Source organism: Thermobia domestica, chromosome 12 (genome assembly GCF_964235325.1).
Source record: "Thermobia domestica chromosome 12, izTheDome1.hap1.1, whole genome shotgun sequence".
Classification (NCBI taxonomy): Eukaryota; Metazoa; Arthropoda; class Insecta; order Zygentoma; family Lepismatidae; genus Thermobia; species Thermobia domestica.
Genome location: NC_137465.1, coordinates 101100284 through 101123694, shown reverse-complemented (window position 1 = coordinate 101123694; position 23411 = coordinate 101100284). Strand labels below are relative to the sequence as shown.

Sequence of the window (23411 nt, the reverse complement as noted above, 5' to 3'; positions counted from 1 at the left end):
AAGATCACTTATGTTATGTGGGTTAAACGATTCCGTGTCTTACGTAACTTTCAGTGCCATTATGCAAATCTTGGGCTTTACTACCTCCATTTACATCTAATAGATAGTTCGGTCACTTACTTTAATTTGGATGAGCGAATATCAGTAAACTTAATAATACTTAGGGAAGGGCAGTTTACGAATTAGTTACACATTTTGCAGGTTTCCATAATGCACATCTTTATATCAGAATGCACGATATAAATTCTTGAAGAAAATAGTGATTAATTTGTGCAAATCTATATTTCTAGAACTATATAACATAACACATTTAACAGATAAACTTCATTTCAGACAGGTGGTAACTAAAAGGAACTACTTGTGACAGTCAATGTTGGTTTGTTACGCTTGCACTTAAACATTCCGCTTCTTCATCTGTGCGTACTTTCTTGAAGCAGTTCGAGTTCAGAAAACACAACTGGGAACAAATAAAAATATCCAGATACGATGTTGAAGTATAAGAAGTATAAGATTATATAAATATCATTTGTAGAGTTTAAAAAAAAAAATAAATAAAAAAAATAAAAAAGACATTTTACAACTTTTTAAAAATATGTGTGGGCGTCAGAACAGAACAAGCCTTATAAATACGAACTTGATCAGCTAAATGTAGATGTTTGTTAACCTTAAGTATGACTTAGGTGTAGTGTGAGCATGCAGCACAGCAAGTGGTATAGTCTGCAGCAAAAACCTGGAACATGAGCGTATAAGTTTATTGTGAAACTACGCCTAACAGCGCAGAGAATCAACATAACGTCTAAGTGGCACGAATCACGCCAGGAGTAACCTCGGCGTCCTCCCCTGCACACTTATTTTGGAGCAAAAGACTTCGTCGTTTCACAATAAACTTACGTGCTCATGTTGCAGGTTTTTTGCTGCGGACTGTACCATCGCACACGGACATGACTGTGAGAACCTGATGGACTTTACCCGAAATCACACAATTAGGCATTTGGACTGTAGTAGAAGTCAGCACACCTTCAATACTGTATTACATATACCATTAAGAGGATTATAGTTCAGTTCAAACTGGATGAAAGAATACGCGTAGACCCAAGATCGACTCGTTTAGGACCAATGTCACGCCTGAAACGTATGATCTACTAGAGTGTAAGGACCCAGCGATCGAAATCTTCCAGTGACATCGCAGCCGAGGTTGACAGTTCAGCACGAACGCCCATTAATATTTTCATAATGTGAGAATATACCGACGCGTCCCCAAAAAGAAGCTTCTGCTTACAAAACCATAAATGATAAGTAGAAACAATTGGGTCACGACCATGTAAACAAGCCATAACACTTTAGGAAGGAATTAAAGGAATTTGTAGTTGGAAGTGTGCAAAAAGTTATTATAACATATATAATGAATTTCTTAAGATAATATGTATTTTTGATGAATCTTAGTTTTTAATAAGCTTAGATGTTGTTGTATATTTCAGAGGATATCAAGGTGATCCGTCCTCGGCCTTATTAGAATTGTTAGATCCAGAACAAAATGCTTACTTCTTGGATCATTATCTGGATGTTCCAGTGGATCTTTCAAAGGTAGGTTTGTAGTTAATTTTCTGGTAATCGTTTCTTTCACTTTGCTTAAACGTATTGCTTTTATAATTAACTAAGATTCTTAATAACATACATATTTTATGAACAGTTTTTCAATTTTAAATAGATTAATATAATACTTAAAAAATCTTAATTAAGTGAAATCTTAGTTTTCCACGGTTGTGTTTAGCCTAAAGAAAGCATATCAATGATTATGAAACAATTGTTAGAATAAGTGTGTGGGAGGAAATGGGACCTCGAGAATAACCACAAGCACGAAGTTCTCCACCACCAATTTACATGGTCTAGAATCGAATGACGGACACTTCGCACTAAAGATGAATGATCTACCACTAAGCCATCGTGTCTCCACTATTTCCTAAAGTAATTAACAAGAGAATGCATAAGCCACTAGAACTGGATTTTTGTAAAATTCGGTTTAAAGGTTAAGTGTTGAGACACTGATTGGTGTTGCGGTTGTCACAGGTAGTGTATGCGCCATTGTTAGGATTATGTTTATCACTAAGATATGTGTGTGTGTGTCACTGTTACGAGAAAACAGGTAACAATAGATACAAAGTGTTATTTATCAATGGACTTTTCTTTTTTCGTACATAAAATAAATGAACAATCTGTTCTAACAGAACAAAAGATATCAATTATTGTTGCCAACGATCAGGATACTTTATAGTGCCATAGAAACTAGTTTTTCTTGGTTTTCTCGGAAGCTGCGCAAGAGAGATTACCCTCAAATATGTCATTTTGTTCATTTTGGTGTGATCTGTGGATTGATGTGTGTCTCATCTTTAGATAGTATTGTAGTTGAACAAAGTTCAAGAGCTGATAATAATTTTCATTAATATCTGATTAACCATATAGTGTCCATAGTGTTTCAAAATGTCATGATGAAAGGGTTGATGAGATTATACTTCCGTATCAGTTTCATCTTAATAGAGAGCGTGCTTATTGCACAGCATAATTTTTTACGTTTACAAAAAAAAAAAAAACCTCCGCGAGATAACTTTTGGAATATTTTCCCCATTAAAAGTTAATAATGTTGTAGAATTTTGGAACTGCCTTGTCTAGCCACTGCACTTCCATAAAGATTTTGGTTATACGTTCCTGGGTGCATGTGCTGTCTGCCAGAGCGGTAAGAACTCTCTACTGGAGTATGTGCACAAATTTGTGAGCACAAAATTTCTTACAACTAACAAATTAATTTAATAGAGGTTTATTCACCTTAGAGGAGACGTAATTATCTGTACATTACTGTAAACGTACCTGAAATCCGTGTATTCATTTTTGAAGTTGCTGGAAAACGAGACTTAACTGGTGTTGTAGACATAAATGAATGAAAACAGACATCCCACATTAGGCTGTAGATCCACAGCTCGTTTAACCATAGTGTTTAAAAGGGACGTTAAACTTCAAATCAACCAAGTAGACAAGTGGTGCACAATTTCATAAATTTGTTAGTTTGGAACTCATCATCATAGTTATTCTGCCATTATTGGCAGGTCACGTGCTGCAACTGAGAAGCTTCCATACTGCCAAGGTCTTCCACATGGAACTAGTAATCCTATAAATGTGACCAGCGTTATGCACATGGCAGTGGCCGAGAAATATACTGACTTATATGTGAGAACGGAAAAGAAGGCAAATTGTTCGCGACTATATTGGTTGTAATCACAGGAAACTATAATATTCTGTAACAGTTAGTAATGAGATGGATTACTGAAGTGACCAGAAAGTCCCCTTCCACCAGCGCATAACATTTCTCCAATAAGGGTAAACGAAAAGTCGTAACAGAACATACAGAAAAGGAAGCTCATTCATATATGGAAAGCAATAGATAAGTGCAAAAGCTGTGTTTGCAATCGCTTTTTGTGAATGAAACTAATGTCATATAACAGCCAGTCGAACAATTCCGACTGCTTCTTTAACACTAGCCCGTCTCGGTTTGAACATGAATTAACATAAAGGAGAACTCTTTCAGAACAAGATGAAAAGCACACTTCAGCAGTAACTCAGTCTATGGTATCAGTCATTCACTGACAAACCAACAAATTTTATAAAACTTTTTTTCTGATGAACTAGAATATATGTTTCAAATAGTTTTCAATAAAACAGCAGGTGGCTTGTCGTTTTTCTACCTTTTTTTCTTTTTTTCCTGAACGCTACATGCAGATTGTACAAATATGTGAACCACTGGCTGAAAGGAGTGTTGATTCCTGACGTAAATGATATTTTACTTCTTATGCTTGATTCCCATATTTGGTAATCGGTGAATCATGGTAAAGATATTAGTAATGCTACTACACATGAATACCTAGTCACTGCAGTGCGTATCTTTTGTGTCTTCGTAGCACTGAAATTCGTGCATTGTAATTGTCTTACAGTGCCCAAGATAATATTTTTGTGTTTTCTGAAGCTATATTGTAATTGCATTCGTCACGATATAATCGTTAATGTTTGTTCTTTTGTACTTTTTTTAAACATTTTTCCAGACAAACTGATCTTATGATTTTGGGTGTTCTTTAGCTCTTTCTTGTCCCCCTTTGATATTACTAGACTTGCTTCTTTCTATGTTGCTAAAACTTTTAGTTATGCATAGATTATAGAATTTACTTAATGTGGTACCTATATGCCTTTATTATTTTTAAATATGTCTCCTTTTATGGGATCTGGCCCTGGTGCTTTTCGAATTTTAATTTGTTTATGGGATCTGTTCTTATCTCATTATTAGTAACCAGTTCTTACTCGAATATGAATTCATTGTTTCTGTATTGTGCTATTTTAAGTCTAGTCCTTTTATTTACTTTTATATTGGAGTCAATATTGTCATCCAATAATAATTTGTCTGTTATGTACTCTGCTATTTCTTCACAGTTAGTAGTATAATTTTCATCTCCCTTTCTTAATGTTGCTAAGGTCGTCGACGCGCTTAGTGTTGTTTATCAGCTCATACAGTTCTTCTCAGTGATCTAATGCCAATTTCCCTTCCACGAAAATCATCCATGCTTTCTCGTTACTATTCTACACGAGGGCGGCTGGAAAAGTTCCTGCAATCAATATGAAAAGAAGGCATGTGAAAGTCTGGAAACGGCTTTAATGTTTTGCAAAATATTCATTCTTAATATTGATATACAGGGTGGTCCATAAGTCTTAGTACAGTGGATTATTTTAGAAACAAACATTATTAAAGCAAATCTGACTAGTGGAGGGCGGACTTGGATAAAGGAGCTACCGATTAATGCATGCGTGGTGAATGGCGGCCATCTTGGATCAAGTTTTTTTTTTTTTTTTTTTTTAATAGGAAGGTTGGCATGTGACACATCAATTAACACATGCGGTCCCGCAAGCAGAAATGCGTTATCATGTCCCGTTTCAAAGTTATGACGCCCCAAAATTAACGGTTTTCTGTTTCCTTGCAGGGAAAGCGACATGGCACTAACGCTGCAAGAAAGACGTAACGCCCCAAATTTGACAGATTTTCTTTTCGTTGCAGGTAGAGCGAGACGGCACTGACGAAGCAGGAAAAAATTGAGGTCATCCTTATGTCTGGGGAAAAAAGCAGTCGTGTGATTGCCCAGGACTTCAGTGCACGCCACCCCGAAAGACCTGCAATAAGCCACAACACCGTTAGCTACCTCAGAAAATTTAGTGTAACTGGTAATGTTGCCGACAGATCACGGTCAGATACCCCAGGAACCGCGACAGATGAGGAGACATCCACAATTGTGCTTGCTGCGAGTGTGAAAAGTCCGCAGCACAAGACAACTATCAGCGATACAGACGTACCAGTGCTTCCGTGATGAGGATTCTCCATACGAACAAGTGGCATCCCTTCAAGCTGCAGCTTGTCCACAACCTTTCAGAGGATAAACCAGACCGGCGCATGGAATTCGCCAATTGGGCTTTGTCACAATATGACCGAGATCCGCATTTCCCAGCCAGCGTTCTCTTCACAGACGAGGCAAACTTTTATTTGGATGGGGAAGTGAATCGCCAGGACATGCGATATTGGTGGGATGCAAACCCACATGCGATCAATCCCTGCAAGAGAGTTACCCCTGCTCATATCATGGTGTGGTGTGGCATATGGAACACGTCGATCATAGGAACCTTATTCATTCCTGGTACCCTAAATGGTGTCCGATATCTGGGCATGTTACAGGAGTTGGTGTTTCCATTGCTTCGCCCTGATGCCACTTTGCCGCGATATTTTCAGCAAGATGGTGCCCCACCGCACTACGTGCTGCCTGTGCGGGAATGCTTGGATCAGCATTTTCCTGGACGTTGGATCGGTCGCCGAGGCCCTGTGAAGTGGCCAGCCCGGTCGCCGGACCTCACTCCCTTGGATTTTTTTTATGGGGACAGTTAAAACACCTGGTGTATCAGAAGAAGATTCGGGATGTTGCACACCTACAGGGACGTAATCAGGACGCCTGTGATAGCATCACCCCCGCTGTGTTGTTACGTGTTCAAGAGGACTGGATTAAGAGACTCCGGTTGTATGTTGCAATGGACGGGCAACATGTGGTGTACATCCTGTAGATCGGACTTTGGGGCGTCATAACTTTAGAACGGGACTTGATAACGCATTTCTGCTTGCAGGATTGCATTCTCCTGCAAAAACAGTGTTAATTGATGTTTCACATACCTACCTTCCTATTTGAAAAAAATAACCTAGATCAAAGATGGTTGCCATTCATCACGCATGCATCAATCGGTAGTTCCTTTACCCAAGTCCGCCTTCCGCTAGTCAGATTTGCTTTAATCATGTTTGTTTCCAAAATAATCCACTGTACTAAGACTTATGGACCACCCTGTATTTTTGCATATACTGAAACCAATTTTGGGAGCTCATATGGTTCGGATTCCACGTTAATCAGTAGGTCCACGTCTCATATAGTCTCATATAGTCTGCTGAACGGGACGTTAAACTCAAAATCAACTCAACTCAACTCAAACCAATTTTGAAAGTATGTGTTTCCACTCTGAGTGTGCTGCTTCAGATACGGCTGTTTGCAGCGCGTTAATAGCTGCTTCAGATGCAACAAATCGCTCACCACACATCTTATTTTTCATGTGTGAGAACTAAAAGAAGTCATTAGGTGATAAATCGGGTGAATATGATCAATGAGTCATTAATTCAACATTTTTGCTGTACAAAAATTTAACAGTTTGATGCGTTGAGTGGAAACTGACGTTTTCGTAGTGATGGATCAGACGACGATTTGGGTTTGTTTTACACAATTGGTTGGTGACTTCTGGGAAAGAAAATATTGTATACCACGCAGCATTTACAGTCCGTCAATTTTCTAAAGCTGTGGCTGTTACATGTCTGCTATAACCGAGAAAATTGAGATCTATAGATATCTTTTTAGCCTATCAGTTGGTCTTCACTTTTGTGATTGTATATACCACAATCCGTGCGTCCGTGCAACCTAGCAAAATGCTTACATAAAGGGTTTAGATCAAGACCTAATCTCTATTGTCGTATGTAATGTTTACTAGTTGAAGTAATTCCATGGAGTCGTTGAGGAAGTTGTAAGTACCCAATTCCATTATATTGTTGTATTCGGACTGAGGAGAACTATTTCTCCTCCAATTTCTGTTTTTATTATTATTATTATTATTATTATTATTATTATTATTATTATTATTATTATTATTATTATTATTATTGTTATTATTATTATTATTATTATCATTATTATCCTCTTCCTGAGAATATTTATCATTTTGTGTTATCGTTCAAATTCTCTCTTCTCTTTACTGCATGCGTTTTGAAATGTATAGTTCGTTCTTGATTGCTGATCTAATTTGTAAGTATCAATGATGTAAGCATGAACAGCTGTAGAGTTTCTTCTATCATTGTTAGTCTTTGATCTTCGTTTCCAATTCGTAAAATGGTTTTTAAGTCAGTCCTTTTTATTTGATGTGGTTTTCAATGTATTTTGATTGGAAATATTTCCCAAGTCATTTTCCTCTTATTCCACATGTACTTTTTCATTTTGTTTGCTATCTATCTGTTCTCCCCAAGTTCGATGTTCTTCTCCTTTCCATGTCTTACTTCTCCTCCCTCAATCATTTTCTCTTTGTATTTAGTTTTCTTGCTTTTATTACAACAACCGTCCTCTATTGTACAGTTTCCACTATTTTGTTTATCTAATCCTTCAAATAATTCTCCAATCTTTTCCATATTTATATTAATTATTATTATGTTGTCTTGGGATCTTTTCAGTTAGTTCTTTTTCTAAGGTCGCATTAATATTGTTGGCATTCTGTTTTGGTCGCTTTAGCGAGAAATACGTTTTTACGTAGTATTGATGTGTCTTATTTTCATCTTAAATTTGTAAACTATGTTATCAATTTGATATTCTTTGAAGACTTTATAATACAGGGTGACCCAATGTAACTTTCCACACTTTAAAGGCTAATAAAACAAGAAGTATTACAGGTAGAAATGTGGTTATTCAAAAATATAAAAGGATATTGAAAAGAGTTTGTAATCGCTTTGTTCTGATTTGAAGTGAAACAATTGACAATACAATTTGAAGACGATTTCTGAAGACTACAGTTTGTAATTGCTCAATATTCTCAGACATAGAGCACTTTTAGAGCGGCTAGATTACTTTTTTTCAACACTGAACCCGTTTTTCGGAAATTCTCTACCCACTGCAGATTAGTCTTAAGTGGAACAATAAACTTTAAGCGAGAAGCTTTTTGCACAATAATCACAGAACTGTTGCTTTTGAAAAACATTGCAACTGCATACGCGCGATAAGTTTCAGACCAAACTATAATGATGACTGAAAATGGCAGGGTAGTGAGCGGAAGGGATGATTATTCCTCTCGCCCTTCGAATGACAGCGCTACAGCAGATAAAACAGTAGAGTTTTATAGGGTATTATTGACAATTACTGTATTGTTAATTGATATATCATTGCATAAGGGAACAGAGTAATTCAAATCACAACTATGTAATTACAAACTGTTATCAATATCATTTTATATTTCGAATAAACAAGTTCCTATCAGCAATACTTTTTCTTTTTGTTGTATTAGCCTTCAAAATGTGGGAAGTTTTATTAGGTCAGCCTGTGTTTTCTGGATTTTTTTCTGGGAGTAGGTTAATCGTAAACTATTATGTATGTAATTTCAACAAATGAATAGAAGCTTTTGAGTCTATAGAAATATATATATATCGTACTTGTTCAGTTTTTTCACACGATATATATTCTTTCTCTGCTGGACAACCTGTTCGACCGCAGGAGGGAAGATACGCTTTCATATATTCGTCACTACCATATTTACGCGCAATTCATAGAAATTCTTATCAGGGCGTAACTATTAAACAACAGCTGCAAAATGAGTGAGCACTTCCATACAAATTTCATGTTAAACTTAGCTTCAGAACCTATTTGTACAAGAATTAAACTTAGTTATTGAAAAATACTTATGATCGATAGTTCCTAAAGACACTAGACAAAAAATTCGTCACGGCTCGTAGAGCTTAACTAATACTGAGTAACACTGCTTCTGGCTTGGATTCTGCTTAGAAGTGACTCCAGAGTTATTGAAGGTTTGCTACATCAGTGTGATCCCTTTTCTCATCAGTAGATCCCGCAGTTTAGCGAGGGATGGTTATGTCTAGTTTTGCATTTTGCTCGTTATTTCTAATAGTCCTACAGATTTTCTAGTAGATTTGAATTTTAAGACTTAAGTCAAACTAGATGTGCATTAGGATGCCTGAATTCCTGAAATCTCATACCAACGATTTGAGCTCTGTGGACGCGGTAGTTGTCTTCTTGAAAAATGGGAGAGTCTGCTTCATATTTATCATGATGTTGGAGAAATGACACACCTGGCTACGAAGATAATCCAATTAAATATACTGGTTCTTCTTTACATTCGCCTGTATTAGTGGGCCCAAGTCCCGTAGGAAAAAAACTCCCAAACCAATACAAAATCTTTTCCGGTTGGAACCCTCATTACGAGTGAAATGCTTCATTGAGCATCAGATGCATTTGGGGCCTTGCGTTACTGGAATACAGACAACACGATTTTTCGGGTTACTCTACATTTCCAGTCCGGTATAGTCAAAATATCTTTGCAGTTTTTTTTGAAATTTTTGGGATAAACCAGTATTTACGGACTGCAGCAATTCCTATTAGGTTTGAAAAAAAGAAAAAAACATCCTTGACCAGACCCGTTGGCAGCTCGTCTGGATTTAGAATACTTTTGCGTCCATAGCTCTGACCCCGTTTTCACACACATTAGAAAATTCTTTGTTGACACGTTGGACAGTCCGCTTTGATAAAGCCATTTTAATCGAAAAACTGTAACCACTGGTACTCGTGGTCATGCCCAAATGCAGTAGTCCTTCTTTATTTCATGTACTTGACCCCATCTTGACGAGGTTTTTCCATACAACCTACTGGCACACACTCCAGTTAATTGCAATGGCCATGTATCAGCGCTGATGGTTATGTAGTCACAACGATAGAAACAGGCCACTATTCATAATGCAGTGTAGCACACAGGGTGGAGGGCATACCCATATTTCAATTACAGTGCATAAACTGTACTCTTTCATCCAGTTTCTGAATAATTTCGATAGAAGTTCCGTCGAGATCTGTCAACATTTTCTAATTAGTGAATCTTCGTATTTGTAGTTTTTACGTCTATTCTCTGCATCTTCGTCTCACTTAGCCTAAAGGACATAATCGTGGAACGTTAAACTGAAATATTTCATTTTCATTTTTCTTCTTCATCTTGACTCGCTCCTTCTCATTGTAAACGTGGATTCCTATTCTATTTGAAAATTTACTGTTTACTAGCATAAATTACCCGCTTCGCTGGGTTAATTTAAGAAAAAATAGTAGCATGTTCCGTTAGTCAGTCACTTTTTACTATTACTAAAACACTCTCTGCTATCGGTCATTTTCGATGATTTTTATATATCATCCTTCCCTCTCCATGTTGTGGGGCACGGCATCGAAAGTGTCACTGTTCATCTCAGCGACCCCGAAAACTGAATTTGACACTTGATATTGATCAATTTGATTATATATGTAATCAAAATATATGGTGCCTTCCATTTCAATTCAGGCAGAGCATGTACCATCACCATTTCATATATTGTTGAAACTAAGTAGACATGTTTGTTGTTTATACAGGGTGTCTACTGGTCATGAAAGTCATGAAAGTCATGAAAAAGTCATATATTTTGCTTAGTGGTCATGAAAGTCATGAAAAAGTCCTTTATTTACCCAAGTGGTCATGAAAATCTGAAATCTCAGAGTATATTTTTATACTTCATACTTTTATACCTCATACTGCATGTACTGAAACAGTTGTATCAGGTCAGTAATTGTGAAAATTTCCCCCACCAGTTAGTGCTGGCTAACTGGTACTTTACTGTCTTCCTAGCTGCTCCCCATTTCATCTTCTAGTCTCTGTAATATAGTAACAACTTTTTACTGTCCAACTTTGTGATCTGCTATTTCTTTACTTCTAAGAAATGTAAATTGTGTATTTTTGGGCCTTTAGACTTATGCAAATAATATTATTCGTTTGAGTTTGCAGATTTTAAATTTGATGATCTATTTTTTTAAAACGAATTTCTTTTATAATTTGTTTTGTCTTTGGGCAGTTCTCTGAGTGCTTAATTTTAGACAAATTTCTGCTAGATGGATAATTATACTTCGAATTAAAACTTCAAATACAGTATAGAGTGATTAAGTGGTAAGAGCAGGCCCGTATTTAGGTAAGTGCTATTCTGTGCTCGAGCACAAGGCGGCAGAATTTTAGATTCTTTCTTTAAGATTCACAATAAGTGATATTTAAGACTAGCAACCCGCATAGTTCCGATGCACCACTGATGGTAGGGGTTTATTATTACTAATGGTAAATTTTTATCGCCATGGTCATGAAAATTTGAACAAAAAGGTCATGAAAAGTCATGAAAAAGTCATGAATTTACTTTCTGGTATTCCAGTAGACACCCTGTTATAGTAACTAGACATGTTTTTAAGAGACCTTTATTTTTTGTTTTGTCGAAAAAAAAATTCCGCCAAGTAATGGGCCATCAAAGACGGGGTATACAATTTGTGAATTGTAGAAGACATGGAAAATGGTCAACTTTGAAGCCCCACCATTCAGCTATGGAGACAGGTAGAGTTATAATTCTTGTTGTGGTATGTACATAGGGATATAAATAAACTATATTTTATTATAGTTTGGTTTGTGCATACGTATCTTTTTGTACATAACGTAACAAATGAACGTCAGTTTATCTGAAAAGTCAAAGTTTGCGAACTTTTTTCGAGCACTTCCGGTTCGAATTTTAAAATTCGGTTTTCACGGTTGGTAAGACCTAGTTACCCGCTTTCAGGAAAAAAAAATGTATCTCTTCTGTGTGCAACCGTTTCGTCGCAAAAAAAAAAAAAAAAAAAAAAAAAAAAATCGAGAAATTGTAAAATTTTCAAAAATCGCTATTTTCTCGAAAACATCATATTTTAAAATTCTGAAATTTTGCCAGATGGTTCAACTTTACATGAATAACAAACATACCAAATATCATTTTCGACCAATGCTTCATGAATTAAGTTAGCGAAGTACCGTTAACTGTGATGTGACAGTTGGCAACACTGGAAACAATAGAAGTGCAACGATTTGATGATGTTTGTGGTTCACATTCATTAAATGAAGGATAAAGGGTTTTTCTGACTGCTTTTTTATTGTTTTGATCAAAAAGGCTCTCTGAAATAGTAAAATGATCCTCCCCCTACTCCTCCGTTTTCTTCAACCGAAGTAATCTGAGATGAAAATTACGATTACGAAACGCACAAATTTTAAGTTTACTTGAAACGGCCATCCAACAAATTCTGATGATCTATAAAAAGCCTGAACTATTACCTCAGTGATTATTTGGAATGCTCCAGACAAAGTCTCAATTAAGTGAGATGTCATTACAGTGATCGAAAATGGACAAAAAGTTAAAAAATCGAAACGTTTTCTTACACGTTCCTTCAAAGAAATTTACAGACTTTTTAAACAGAACAATCCGAGCATAAGAAAGGGTCCCTCGAAATTTTATAGTATTCTACCAAAGTGGGTCAGTCTGCAACCTGCGAGGGAAATGTGTGTGTGTATTTTGCAAATTTGAAGTTAGCTGCTACTGCGTTGCAACGAATCAAAGGTGTAGCCTGTATTGAAGCTGTCATGAGTGACCTGTTTTCTTTAGTAGTATGATCCGTAGAAAATGACAGCTGTCTTCTTCAAGAATATGGTAAATGTCCTGGAGTGGAAGGAATAAGTGTGAAGTCTTTAGTTATTGATCATGATGAAAATAGTGTTACGTATGCCATATGGTAAAACAATGATCTCGTTAAAAAAAAAAAAAAAAAAATTGGGCCACATTCTGTTTTCGTATCGTACGTTGCTGGTTTAACTGTAAGAATTGTAATTCATGAGTACATCAAGCAAATCCAAAGAGAATTAATTGCTACCGAAAAGCATCGTATAAAATTTCACGATACAAATTCTATTTTACTTCATGTGGACTTCATTGAAAACTGGACTGTTATTCTGCAAAGTGAAATTCAGAGTTATCACCGGAAAAACGAGCAAATTTATGGCAGTTATTATTATGAAACAACTGACAGTTTTGTTGTAATAAGCGACGACGAACACGATTCAGCTCATGTACTCGTAGCCATAGACAAAGTTCTAAAAATATTCGAAAAAAAGCGAAAATATATGTTATAGAAAAAGGTTCGGATAAGTTAAAATAAGTGTCTACAATTTCCCAAACCCTGTTAGTGATTTCTGATGGTGCTGCATCCCACTTTAAAAATCGCTTTCAGATGATCGAGATGCAGACAGGTCCGATAAAACAGTGGTTTTTCAGTGATACCGGCCATGCAAGAGTCTCTGCGACGGTATTGTGTGTGTGTGGGGGGGGGGGGGGAAGAATGTGGCAACGCAGCATAACCTGAGACAAAAACAGATACACATTATTAAAACTGCAGAAGAATTCGTGAGTATAGTGCAAGTACAAAGTCCGGGTATTACTATCGTTTTGTTGCCTGGAACTGAATTCGATAATTTCCGGAAATAAATAAATAAATAAAAAAGAAAGAAAGAAAGAATGGGAAAGTGTGCGACCGGTAACTGGTATTCAACGAAGTCACCTTTGGCTTTCGGAAAATGGCGAAGTTTTTATCAATAACGAGTCACCATGAACTAACCTCATGCTTCCTCCAAAATCGAGCTTCTGCAATTCCAAGTGTAGATTTAAGAAGCTGCAAAAAGGAACTTTTGTTATATACATATATGATAACCAGTGGTGGGTAGCAGAAATAATATGAATTACGTGAAGTTGAAATGCTGTTTATGCTTCCACATGGACCTTCAACAGGGTACGGGCTTCCAAAAGAGCATAAGGGAAGTGAAAATAATTGTCTTGTGACTCGACAATGTGCTACGAGTTGTGAGTGCACGAACAGCTATTGGAGCATCTGCACGATCACATGCTCTTAGCGAAGAAGACACCAAGTAAGCAAATGATTAGTTCATGTGGAAGAAAAAAATCAGTGAAATTTTGTTTCCGAAGACCATTTTCAGTAAGTGAACTTAAAATTTGTGTGTTTCGTAAACGTAATTTCCATCTCGGATTACTTTGATTTAAGAAAACAGAGGAGTAGGGGGAGGGATGCTCATTTTACTATTTCAGAAAGCGTTTTCGATCAAAATGATAAAAAAATAAGTCAGGAAAAAACCTTTGTTCGTTTTTAATGAATGTGAACCACAAACATCATCAAATTGTTGCACTGCTATTGTTTGCAGTGTTGCCAACTGTGACATCAAAGTTAACGGAACTTTGCTAACTTCAAAAGGCTGTAGTTAAGTCATGAAGCATTGATCGAGAATGGTATTTGGTATGTTTATTATTCATGTAAAGTTGAACCATCTGGCAAAATTTCAGGATTTTAAAATAAGGTGTTTTCGAGAAAATGGCGCCGAAAAATTGCAATTTTTGAAAATTTTACAATTTCTTGATTTTTTTGCGACGAAACAGTTATGCACAGAAGCGATACAAAAAAATTTTCTAAAAGCGGGTAAGTAGGTCTTACCACCGTGACAACAGGATTTTAAAATTCGAACCGATAGTGCTCGAAAAAATTCGCAAACTTCGACTTTTCAAATAAACTGACGCTCATTTGTTATGTACAAAAAGATACGCATGTGCAAACCAAACTATAATAAAATATAGTTTATTTATATCCCTATGTACAGTCCACAGCAAAAAACGTGCAACATGAGCACGTAAGTTTATTGTAAAACGACAAAGTCTTTTGCTCCAAAATAAGTGTACAGGGGAGGACGTTGAGGTTTCTCCTGGCGTGATTCGTGCCACTTTGAGGTTATGTTGAGTCCCTGGACTGTTAGGCGTAGTTTCACAATAAACTTACATGCTGATGTTGCAGGTTTTTTGCTGCGGACTGTACATACCTGTATTCATAGCTGAATGGTGGGGCTCCGAAGTTGACCATTTTCCATGTCTTCTACAATTCATAAATTGTACTTCCCGTCTTTGATGGCCCATTACTTGACGGGATTTTTTTTTTCGACAAAACAAAAAATAAAGGTCTCTTAAAAACATGTCTAATTGCTATAAAAAAGTTTCAACAATATCTGAGATGGTGATGGTACAATTTGCTTCTTTTTTTTTTTTTTTTTTTTTTTGCCTTAGTTGAAATGGAAGGCACCATATATATATATATCCCTTCCCACAATTTTTACGGGGCTGAATTTGGATTTAAATGGCATCAGAAGTGTCACTGTTCATCCCAGCGACCTTAAAAACTATAGATTCGACACTAATATCGGTCATTTTCGATCATTTGTAAATGTCTTTCCCTTCCTTTAAGTTACATCGTCAAAGTGATATGACAAAACTCATCTCGGGTTTAAACTTCATCTAGGTTGAAAATTTGATCGAGATCGGTCTGGTGATTCAAGAGTGAAGTCACATAGACAGTTACTTTCATTTTTATTTATTTATTTATTTATTTATTTATTTATTTATTTATTATTTTTTTTTTTTTACATATATCTCCCCTACGTTGCTTCGTCAAAGTTAAATGATAAAAAATATCCCAAGCCCGAGCGTCATCTATGTTAAAACTGATCGAGATCGGTTGGGTGGTTCAAGAGTTCTTAAATTTTATTTATTTTTATATATCTGTCCCCTCCCGTCCCTCCCCCGCCCCTAAGTTCTACCGTCACAGTGATATGATAAAAACCACCCTAGACCCGAACTTCATCCATACTGAAAATCTGATTAAGATCCATCCTGTGGTTAAAGCGTAATGAAGTCACAAAGACAGTCACTTTTATTTTTATTCTTTTTACATATATATCTCCCCCTCTCCCTCCCCTAGGTTGCACTGGAAAAGTGAAATGACGAAAACATCCCAGGCCCGAACCTTATTTATGTTGAAAGTTTGATCAAGATCAGTCGGGTGGTTCAAGAGTTATTAAGTTTCATTTATTTTTATAGATTTCTCCCCCTCCCCTCCTTTAAGTTCGATCGTTAAAGTGATATGATAAAAAACACCTCAGGTCTAAACCTCATCTATGTTGATTTTTTAAAGATCGTGCGGGTGGTTTAAGCATGATGAAGTCACAAAAACAGTCACTTCTTTTTTTACTTTCTTTACATATACCTCCCCCCTCCCCTTCGTTGCACTGTAAAAGTGAAATGAAGAAAACATCCCAGGCCCGAACCTTATCCATGTTCAAAGTTTGATCGAGATCGGTCGGGTGGTTCAAGAGTTATTTTAAGTTTTATTTATTTTTATAGATTTCTCCCCTCCCCCTTCCCTAAGTTTTACAGTTAAAGCGATATGATAAAAAACACCTCAAGTCTGAACCTTATCTATGTTGAAAATTAGGTAAGGATCGGTCGGATGGTCTAAACGCGATGAAGTCACAAAGACAGCCACTTTTATTTTTACTTTTTTTTGACATATCTCCCCCTTTGTTGCACTGTAAAAGTGAAGTGAAGAAATCATCTCAGGATCGAACCTTATCTATGTTGAAAGTTTAATCGAGATCGGTCGGGTGGTTCAAAAGTTATTTTTATTCATTTTCATATAATTCCCCTCCCCCTCTCCTAAGATCTACTGCCAAAATGAACTCTCAGGTTTGAACTTCATATATGTTGAAAATTTGATTGAAATCGATCGGGTGGTTCAAAAGTTATTAATTCACCAACATAGTCACTTTTATTTTTGAGTTGAGTTGATTTTAGTTTAGCGTCCTGTTCAGCAGCGAGGCTATATGAGACGTGGACCTACTGATTAACGTGGAATCCGAACCACATGAGCTCCCGCCGGGATCGAACCCAGGTCTCCCACGCCATAGGCGCGTACGCTAACCGCTTAGCCACGAGGAAACTCCACTTTTATTTTTATATTTATTGAATTTTGTATATCTTCCTCCCACCCCCTCCCCTACATCAAAGTGAAATGATAAAAATCATGCCAGTCTCAAACCTCATCTACATTGTAAATTTGATCAAGATCGGTCGGATGGTTCAAGAGTTATTAAGTTTTATTTATTTTTTCTATGTCCCCCTCCTCCCCTAAGTTCTACCTTCAAAGTAAATAGCTAAAAACACTCCCAGGCCAGAACCGCGTTTACCTTAAAAATTTTAACGAGATCGGTCGGGAGGTTCAAGAGATGATGAATCACAACATAGTCACTTTCAATTTTATAATATAGATTGCGTACTGTTATCACTATAAACACTGTATATTTCAAACTAGATTAAAATTAAAAAAAATATATGCAAGTTACTATATACAGATCACAGTATTGTAAATTACTGATAACTTCCCTGAATTATAAAATTACCCGATTTCATTATATTTGATTTGGTTTCTTTCACGCTTCCCAATAGTGGCTGTTGCTGCAAAATTAACTTAAATTATTCACAGAAATAACGAGCGTAATGATGATACAGGACGAAGTTATCAAAACCAGAAGTGCAGGAGAGTAGTAAATGCACGAATGATTCAAGAACAATAGAATATGTAAGAGGTGAATATCCAGATGCAAATATAAGTTACTTAACAAGGTATAATCATGTAGCGAAGATAGTACAATTTGAAATGAATCTTGATCGTAAGAACACACATTTCTTGTCACAAATATTACAAGTGAAAGATGTAATGAAAAGTGAATCTTCTAAACTGTATTAAGATAGAGAAGTTCTTACAGGTACCACAATGAAAACTTATTTAGTTCGTTCAATAATGATTGGCACTCCCCCCCTATAACTGGTGCCAAGTAGCAGTTTGAAGTGTTTGTTGATATATACATTAAGATAGACTATAGTATTATCAAACCCCACTAAATGGTTTTGTTTCTTTCCGTAGGTAGCACATTGTAACAGCAGTTGTTCCAACTTTCCAGGACGCTGGTGGATAGCGAAAAGATAGCATGAAAGCAAACACACATGGGCAACGGTGGACAGTGTGGTTTCTTTAGAGGGAAGGAGTGAATACTTTAGACATTCACAACAGATTATTAGCCGTATGTCGGGACACAGCACCAAGTCGCAGATCCGTGTTTCGTTGGGTATCCGAATTCAAAGAAGGCAAAGACAATGCTGCAAAAAACAAAAGCACTGGGCGTTCTGCAACTGCACAGACCAAGCAATGCCGCGCGAGTGAATGATTTGATAATGGAGCACAGGAGAATCACGTTTGATGAACTAGAGAAAGAAACAGGTCTATCACGGGGTTCCCTTTACACTATCATTCGTGAGGATTTGAAGCTGCACAAGGTGTGTACAATAGGTGCCTCATGACCTCACCGTTGCACAGAAATAAGAGCGGGTGGAGATTTGCCAGCAGTTGATGCAACAGTACAGTGAAAATCCGACCGAGTTCTTTGAGCGTCTGGTTACCGACGAAACTTGGTTCCTCTACGAGACTCCAGAAAAGAAACGCCAGTCCATGGAATAGAGGCATACTGGAAGCCCTCGTCCCGAGAAGGCACGGATGGGACTATTCGTGCGGAAACAAATGGCGACCGTTTTCTGGGATCATGAAGGGATACTGCTGTTCCCAATACGTCCATCGATAGTGAGAGCTACTGCAGTTCACTGCATAGACTCAGCCGACACATCCAACAACGCCAACAAGGAAAATGGGGCCTGGCGTTGTTCTCCAACACGACAATGCACGGCCACATGTCAGTCGCCAGACACTTGCCACAGTACATGAACTAGGGTTTAGTGTACTGTCGCATCCTCCATATTCACCGGATCTGGCTCCTAGCGACTATGCTTTATTCGACACAATGAAAGAGGGCATGAGAGGTAAAAAGTTCAACACAAATGAACTCCACGCATTTGTCCGCCAGTGGCAGAGAGATACCCCCAAAGAATGGTTTGCTACACAAATAAGGAAGCTTCCAGAACGGTGGCAAAGGTGCATAGACATTGCCGGGAAATACCTCTAAAATAAACTGTAATCGTTTGTTCAATAAATGATTCCTGTGAAAACAAATTAATTGTAGTGCCAATCATTTCTGAACGCCCCAAGTAGAAAATAAAAAATGTACTGTGTCAAAATGAATAGTGTGTATCATAGTATTTCACTAAGAAACTAGAAACATGGGGTAACCTGTACCAGCAGATTACTGATCACACTTCCCACAGAAATTATTCTAAATAAATAATACAACAGTTGTAGAATCGTGAATTCTAGAACTACAGATACCATTATTTTTGGCTGTCTGTTTAATAATAAGATTTTTTTTTTTTTTTTTTTTTTTTTTTGTGTGTGTGTGTGTGTGTAGCAGACAGTTTAATCTTAGGTGTGATAGTCACGAGAGCTAAACAAGAATATCCACCCTCAACTGGAGGGGAAAAAACATATAATGGTTTCCTAAAAAAAACGGAATTGGCTACCGTTTGTTCTAGTGGAAACCATATTGCGTAATTCTGTGTTAAAAGTAAAATTGCTTGGTCTAATCTCTATTTTTATTTGCTTGTTTCGTGAATAATAGATTCATGATTTTCTGTTAGTAGTCTTCTGCCTATTAATTACTGTTATTTTCACAGGTTCTTTTTATCTGCACTGCTAACGTTCTGGACACAATTCCGGAACCCTTGAGAGATAGAATGGAAATGATTGATGTGTCAGGTTATGTAGCACATGAAAAATTACAAATTGCTAAACAATATCTTATTCCACAAGCAATGACTGAATCTGGTCTAAATGGAAATCAGGTAAATAGTTGATGCTTATAATACTTGAGAAACCTAGGAATAATAATCTTAAAGTCGGTGCAATTATTCAATGTTAATCTCCGTTAAAACTTAGTAAAATATATACCTATAGTTGATATTTGTTTTAATATACGTACATTGTTATACGAAGGATGCTGTACTCGTTTTTTTTTTTTTTTTTTTTTTTTTTTTTTTTTTTTTTTCAATTTTATTTATTTTAATAGCCATGATACGTATAGTAATTGCCTGAAATATAGCATAGAAATATATTAAAATTTCGTATTGTACTTAAGAATTGGAATCATTTTATAAATAACTTTCCTTTTCTATATTCGATTCATTTGTAAGTCATAAAAGGATATAAATGTACAGAAAATCGAAAATCGAAAATGTGCATTTAAATACAAAACATTATTTTTTTAGAAGCTTCGTGAAAAAAAAAAAAAAAAAAAAAAGCTTTGTGCTTTTCACTCTTGAGTTTGGGTGAATGTAGGACTTTCAAGTTAACATTTAATTTGTCGGGTAATATTGGGACCGAAAACAGCAAGTACAAGTAAAAATATAATCATTAGGATCCCACCAGTAAGCGCTGATTAAAATCAAGCAGGTAGCTCTTCAGGGACCGCGTTAAATGAATTTGGGTTATCGCCGTATTGTCATAATGTTGAGAATTAAGAGTTGATGTGTGAGAACGTGTGCAACACGGTTTCTGCATTTCGGAAAAAAAAGTCGTAATTCAGTTTTTATCTAATTGCTCTTTAATAAATCGAAACAGTGTTCTTAGTTTTATAAAAATATCCTCCTTTCCGTATTATGATTACAATTACATTTAGTTTCATTATCATAATAAGAATGTGCTAATTTAAATGTTGTGATAATCCTTACGTTGGCTGTTCATCGTTTTGTTTTCTAACATTTTGAGATATGCAAATTTCTTCACATGAATAGAAGCTTTGCTGCACCCCACTATTTTGTAAATTATCTGTGAAATAGTTTTTGTATTCTATTTGTCTGCATTCTTTTCCGGTTTGATTGTTGCATTTAAGCCAAATGTTTTGATGCCCTCTTAAAGTATGTACTGGTTGGGAATACTATATTTACACTACTATACACTACTATATTTAGACATAATAACAATATAATTTATTATCATATATTTTTAAATTTGTCATTTTATTCTTTCTGGCCTATCCTTCCGTGCAGATAATGCTAATTAAGTGGGTATTAAATTGTGTTTATCAACCGTGTCTTTTAATGCTGTTTTTAGATTGTTTGCATTTACCAATTAACCAATTTGTGTTTTAATTTCATGAGATTCGTTACCATAAATTTGAGTTTAGATGTGTGGGCCGAGATTTGTGTTATCAACCATTTTGTTAATCCGTATACCAGGTAATTATTAGCTGATATATTTGGGCTTAACAATAATTTGACGGAACTATCATTTCGAACTGGAGACGAAGCCGAGTTGTGAATATATTGAGGAGCAGGTATAAACCAAAAATGTATGCAGTCTTCTTTTGAAATTGCTCCTGATGAATGGTAAGGTTATCGTGATATGTAAAAGTAAGTAAAAAATACGTTTTTCTCAGACGAATTAAATTCGCGTGAAACATAAACTACAAGATAATTAACTAATATAAATAATAGTTAATTAACCAGTATAAATAATAGTTAATTAACTAATATAAACTTCTTAGTTTTATCTCAGCGTTTTCAACAATTCTTCATGAATAGAAAGAGTGTTTTCTATATCCGCTGATAGTGAAGTCTTACACCATCAACTAGCGCTCCCCCTTCAAGCCAGCGGGTGGATGTGGAGATGGGAGAGCGACTTCATTTATCATCCATTAATCACTATTTCGTCTATGTTCTGTGCCTGTCCTCTCAGTCATGAATACCGCTACCAGACTTTAGGGTGGTTGGTGAGAGTCTGAGGGGTAGGCGTAAAATATGAAGTAGAAATTATTTTTTTGGAAGTCTGGAGATTGGATGATCAGTGGGCGTAAAATATGAAATACCCAAATAAAAATATAAAAGAATAAAATATATAAATATATAATAATAAAAGAAAAGAAACACTAGGTATTTATTTCCAAAGGTTTTGTTTGTTTTGGATTGGTGAGAACTGGGGTTATTAATTCTGTTTCTATTTCATTTGTCGCCTATGTTTTCTAGGAACTTGTGTTTTTGTTAATAAGAATGATGTGTTTTCTTGCACTTCCTATTCCGCCTAACCATGGTGGTCCCTTGCTGATCTTAAGAGTGAGAGCATGCCAAAGGAGTAGTGTTAGTTCTTTCAGTGAACGCACCGGTGCAATATTGCGACGACCGCAGATATCCATGCTCACCCTCTCATAAAATGCCCAAATTTGCCGTGAGTAAAACGGAAGATCATGCTGCTGTAGGGAACAGGGAAAAGACAATATCGTGATTCCTGAAGTCCAGTATCTTCTATTCAAGTTAAAGAACATTGACTCACTTTGTGTTTCAATATAACTTTCCTCCTCTTGACTGCTACTCACAGAGCAATTTCATTTTTATATCTCCTGAACACAACAGACGAGGAAATTAAATCGGAGTGAGCGGACCAACATCTTGGTGAAGTAGCGCAAGTCAGAAGTAAGAAATCAGTGATTTTTTCCGATAAAGTCATTGATTATTACTGTCATTAATAAATATTAATAAATTGCAAAACAATAACGATTTGAAGAATTCATTTTGTTCGTAATCAGGCCTCAAGTGTAATCTATTCAGAGTTATTGAAAAAAGTAAATAAATAAAATAATAATTATAATAATAAAACACTGCTGTATGTCACACATTGACTTGGACTAGTTTTAATACTGGTGGTGTATTTCATAAACTAGATTCGGATAAGTATCAGTAACGCTACTCCGAGAATCAAACAAAAATTTACTACCTTTTATCATTATCTTTTTGTGTTTCTTTAAATTTCTAAAGTTTAATGTCACTTTTTAGCTAGTATGAAAATACGAGTATTAGACCATCTGTGTTGTATATACAAGTGATTATCAAAATAATGGAAACACCTGCATTTTGTACCAGCAGGATGTTGTAAAACTGAGGATACATGTTCAGCGACTGGGCATTGTGATACGTACTACATCAGGCGGGATAGAACGGAGGCTTACGTTGAAGCGGGCAGATGGTGGTGATGCAAAATGGGGGATCTGTCTGAGGTTCAGTGAGGCCAAATTGTGGAAGTTAGTTTGCGTAAGTAAAGTGACCAGTCCGTTAAGCTTGTCGCGAGGAACAGTATTTAAAGTGACGACGGTCTACAGAACTCATAGCGAAACAACATAAGTGGAGCGTAATAGTGGATGAAAGGAAAGCCTAAGTGACAGGGATCATCGAGCATTGAAGAGGGTTGCCACCAAGTACCTTAGAGCGAATTCGGCAAAAGACTGCGGAACTAACTCAACACTTGGAACCTTCTATTAAGGTAACCACAGTCCAATGTGAGTAGCAGAACCTGAGTATCCGC

The 23411-nt window shown here is 36.3% G+C and overlaps 1 protein-coding gene across 2 annotated transcripts in view; it reads left to right on the top strand.

Annotated features, from left to right (window-relative positions):
• Lon (lon protease homolog, mitochondrial) overlaps window positions 1–23411 on the top strand; it is a 186074-nt gene that overhangs the window by 134959 nt on the left and 27704 nt on the right. For both annotated transcript variants that reach the window (XM_081733870.1, XM_081733871.1), the window contains exons 11-12: window positions 1479–1584; window positions 19736–19903. In XM_081733870.1, the coding sequence (XP_081589996.1) occupies window positions 1479–1584; window positions 19736–19903 (274 nt within the window). The remainder of the gene's footprint in view (window positions 1–1478; window positions 1585–19735; window positions 19904–23411) is intronic.